Source organism: Oratosquilla oratoria, chromosome 19 (assembly GCF_046742065.1).
Source record: "Oratosquilla oratoria isolate Oo_2021 chromosome 19, ASM4674206v1, whole genome shotgun sequence".
Lineage (NCBI taxonomy): Eukaryota > Metazoa > Arthropoda > Malacostraca > Stomatopoda > Squillidae > Oratosquilla > Oratosquilla oratoria.
Window position 1 is genome coordinate 10911103 of NC_134795.1, and position 5000 is coordinate 10916102.

The following is a 5000-nucleotide window of genomic DNA, read 5'->3' on the forward strand; positions in this document are numbered from 1 at the left end:
ACATTTATACATTCACATACATGGGTTTAATGATCTTTTGCGGGAATAAAACAAGACCCGTCACATTTCTATTCCAGGATACAAACCACAAGGGCATGGCGACAGTAAAAATAATGTTGTTGGGAATTTCTCCCTATATTCCAAGCAAACATGTGTCGCTCAGAATATCTATCTATTTCATCGACTACAGAATAACCACCAGCAAGTGATAAGTAACCTGGAGTCGATGATAAAGTCAAAAGTTAGCCTCAAAAATGTCATGGTCAACAACTTCTTGTGCTTTAATGATGGGTAATATAGTTTATAACTTATGAAACAGAACATCAAAATATTTTTTTGTTGCTGTGACTATAAAGCTGTTCAATGTTTTATTTTCCGGATGATGAAACTTAAAATCCATTGAAATAGAACACAAGGGGCTCGGATCTGACACCGTGCAGACAGTTTATCAATTGTCGGGATTATTTTCTTGAGGTATTTATAAAGTAGCACGTGTGGAATAGGTGTAAAATCCGAAGAACAAAGTGTCCTTATGTATAGTCCTCATTTATATGTTCTACTTTTTACATGACAAAGATTTATCATATTATACTTGTACTGTAACCTGACCACTAAGATATCTTTAGCCTTTCAGTGAAATTGTACTTATGAAGAGAAGTCACAGCGCTGTTTTTCAGCTTAATTTTGTGCGTGAGCCAAACTGCCTTTGCAGTGAAAAAATAGAATCCTTATTTACCTGGAAATTATTCATAGTAGTGGTATCCTTTACACATTAGGGACTACTCTTGTAAGTCTTTTGCCTTCAGCCAATCTATCTAGTTTAGATTAGAAAGTCTCTCTTTAAGAACTGAATAAAAATCAGTCAACGAAATATACTAGATTATCATCTATTTGATTGTTTATGAAAAGTCCGACGCCTAAAATTGAATTTTGAAAAGAAATAAAAAATATTTCCTAATGAAGATGAACACATGTGATTAGATTAATGCTTAACTAATGCACTGATCCAACATATTTCTTTCAAAATCTATTGAGAACTTGTTAAAACTGTCGTATTGTAAAATTTAATTTGTTAGGCGGACTTTTCACGATGAGATCCCATAGATGTAATATTATTAGTAAATAAAGAACGCCTTTTAAGAGTTAGGAAACCGGGTTATATATCTAGTCGGGAACACTGGTTAAAATTCAAACTACTAAAAAATATATTCTATATATTTTCCACTAATTCTGTCAACTACGAACATCACAGCTTCTTCGACATCCTGACAAAGATCTCTTACGATTACATCTTTATTTACCTCACCAATCCACCTTTTGTGCATCTTCTGTATTCTCATCCATTTTTATAACATGTCCAAACCATTTGTTCCACAGTATTGTTGGATAAGGGATATGATATACTCTTGAAATAACTGAAGCGGAAGTAAAATGGAAAATGATGTTTTCTTCTGCCTAGGCACCTAACGCTCCACGTAACGGCTGATGAAGGAAATCACTCCCTCCTCCCCCTCAAAAAGCTTGATAGTTTCGGATCATACGATGATCAAACACATATATATATTCCTATGTATACACAGAGCCTGTGTATTTTGCATTACTATTTTTCTTTTTATGCATAAGTAATTTCATGCTCCTATATACTTGTTCTTTTATGAAATTTTAATTCATGTTCCTTCTGACCTTATATATCTGTTTATTGTTGACTCGTACGCATTATTTACAGACACAAATGTCCACTACTGACACCCTCATCCCTCTCACACAAACATTAATGTTAGTTTGCATGATGGGACTTGGCAGAAACCATGAGACTTTTACATACCAAATTTGTGAAGCTTTGAATCAAACATTGAATAATTATAAAATTTCAATTTGTACAGTGTGTTACTTTCTTTTATTTTGTAAGAAATCTTACCAAATAAGGGGAAAAAATCCCTTCTCCCTCATATGTTTTTAAATTTGTTTAAAAACATCTTTGTCCATTAAGATGCTACAAACTAAAATATGAGTCAATAAGAAATGCAATATTGCTGGTAGGAGTTTTTATTAAAAAATACATTTCATTAGGTAATCATTTAAAGATCTTTGAAATTAATTCGGTGTCTTTATATATCTCGTCCATTTGAATGGCAAATTATTTCATTTAGCTGAAAAGGTTTAACATTTATCTCAAGTAAGGCTATTCAGGGCAATTGAAAGAAATTTAGCATTTTAGAAGAGTATGCTGTAAAGCTAAAAAATATAATTGATCTAAAATGAACCTCAGGTTTCTCACACCATGTAAAAAAAATAATATATATATATATATATTATATATATGTACATATATGTATATTATATATATACATATATATGTATATATATGTATATATATATATGTATATATATATATATATATATATATATCTATATATATATCGGATAGGAGAACACGAGCTTTTAATACCTTCAACATTAAAGCCTTTTCCCCTAGGATTTACACCTGTAAAGTTATTTCCACTTAAAATGCGTTTTTTAAATTTTGAGTTTTCTGGAAAAAAAATGGGAGAGAACACTAGCTTTCAATATTTTCGACATTAAATCTTTTGCTCTACGATTCACACGTGTAAAGTAATTTCCACTTAAGACTTTTTTCTTCTGAATTTTGATCTTTTCAATCTACAAGTGTGACAATCTAAGTATATCGTTGAAGTTATTTTCTCTTCAATATTAGCTACACTGTTCAGCCAGAATAAATAAAAGCTAGCGATGCTTCACGAAATATTCAAGCAAATCCTACGTAAGGGATCATGAACTTGCAGGCAGGCATAACAATCGTGGAGTCTCCGTAGGGGTACCCGCTTATGGTAATAGGCATTTCAGAGATTTCGATAGGGATTCCAGGCTCTCCTACTTCGAGCGCACGAAGTTGTGGGACGTACCGGATGACCTTAAGAGAGTTCTTGCCCATTTCCACGATTCGGAGTGCGACTTCCCTGTTGGCAGGGTGAGCATGGGCTTGCTCGAAGCCCTTGATCAAGCGAGGGTTGTTGTAGACCTCCTCAAGGGTTGGCACGCCGTCGGTGCTGTAGAACCTGGGCTCCGGGTATAGGACGGAGAAGGGCGTGTAGGGGGAATTGAATCTCTCCTCTTTGTTGATTGGGAAGGTGAAGTTGTTGTAGTCGAACTCCATGGTGGTCAGGGGCATGCCTTGACGGACGGACTTGAGGACAACCTTGAAGGGGTGGATGACGATGGGCACGTGGTCCGTATCAGGATTGTTATCATCGACTGTATTGAAACTGAACATGCTGCTTAGCTTCATCATGTCTGTGAAGGCAGACACGGAGTCAGGGATGACGTTTGTCAGAGCGGAGGATTTCTTGATGGTTTTAAGGTTGGAAATGATGTCTTTGGAGTCCACCACGTTCTTCAAGGGGAGACTGGCAAACAAGTGTTCCTGGCCCAAACTGTCGAAGGCAAGAGGGAAGGTGAGATCCAGGAGGGTTTTCCTATGTCAAATATCATAAATTTTTCCACAAAACTCAAAAGAATAAAATTAAACAAACGTACCTTTGACCAGCTAGGCAGCCCAGAAAGGTCATCAGCATGGAAGCCTAAAAGACAAAGAGATACAGACATAGATCATTAGTATGTTGAGACACCAGAAACCTACGCCATGAAGAATGAAGGAGTCCTTGTCAAACTGGACATGTTGTTCTGAATAATGACTGTTATTTACTGCTTTTATTCTAGTTCTACAAATAAGCAATCTTTTAACTCATTCATATTAAGATTTTCCTCTGAAATTAATCAAATTGTATTGCAATAACCTAAATATTCCTTAAAAATTGTCTTTGAGTTGAAGAGGCTATTCAAGAGAGTTCAAACACCTCTACCCCAAGGGAAGTTCTTTGGCTAAATATAAATTCGTGCAATTCAAAAAATAATATATAAATACATAGAATTCGAAGTGTCTGCAACCAGAATAAGGTATAATGAACACACTTGGTCAGTCACCATATCATCACAAAGCTAAAATTTAAAGAAGTTGCCACTTGTTGAAAACATTATATTTCTGAGGAAAAATCTGGTTTTGGTATGAATTACTACTTAGAACTTCTGAAGCCTTCTACAGCATTTGTTGTTGGAAGTTGAAGCTACACAATTTGAAAAAATTAGAGTTTGATACAATTTTAAAGCCATACTACGAATAAATAAATGACTGATTATGTATGGCTATAACTTATTGTAACGTCAATAAGAAGGGCTGAAGCCACACAAGTTGGGCGACAAAATGTCTAATACGAAATTAGACAAGATGTCTAATACGAAGTTAGTTATACTGGTGAGAAATAAATCACTAAATATGAAAACAAGAACTTACGAAAAACACGAATGTTGCCATCTTGAGCACCGTATAGAAGGTCCTGCTCGCACGAGATCAGCTACCATTCTGCCTGACAAACGGCTTATCCGCCCTTTATATACAGCACATACTCATGTGCCTCCAAGGCCGTTGTGTACGCCCATAATTCTACCTTTATTTTCCCTAAATAAAAACAGCAAACCTTAAGCAACTAGATGACCAACAGAAGTAATTTTTCATCTGCATATATATATATATATATATATATATATATATATATATACTGTATATATTATATACACATGTTTACATATATATCCATTTTATAAATATATATATGTATATATACATATATATATATATATGTATATATATATATATATACATATACATATATATATATATATATAGTGTGTGTGTGCGTGTATACATATATGTATATACAAATGTACGTTTATATAAATATGTGCTGATACCTACTAACCATCCAATCGTTAGGGTTGATATCTTGTCGAGACGACGCCTTTCCATATGTTTCTGTCGTTATATAATTTCTCTTCTGATAGTTCATCCAGGGTAGTACCACTCCCCTTAATATCTTCACGGATGTTGTCAGTCCACCTCATTATGGGCCTGTGATCTCCATTCA

At 34.5% G+C, this 5000-nt stretch overlaps 1 protein-coding gene across 1 annotated transcript; it reads right to left on the reverse strand.

Annotated features, from left to right (window-relative positions):
* Positions 1–2444: 2444 nt before the first annotated feature.
* On the reverse strand, positions 2445–3608 carry LOC143035497 (uncharacterized). The gene is made up of 2 exons (XM_076202363.1): positions 3556–3608; positions 2445–3452 (listed from the first exon to the last, which is right to left on the reverse strand). The coding sequence occupies exons 1-2, from the start codon at positions 3591–3593 to the stop codon at positions 2768–2770; spliced, it is 723 nt and encodes a 240-aa protein (XP_076058478.1). The 5' UTR covers positions 3594–3608; the 3' UTR covers positions 2445–2767.
* Between the last annotated feature and the right edge of the window lie 1392 nt (positions 3609–5000).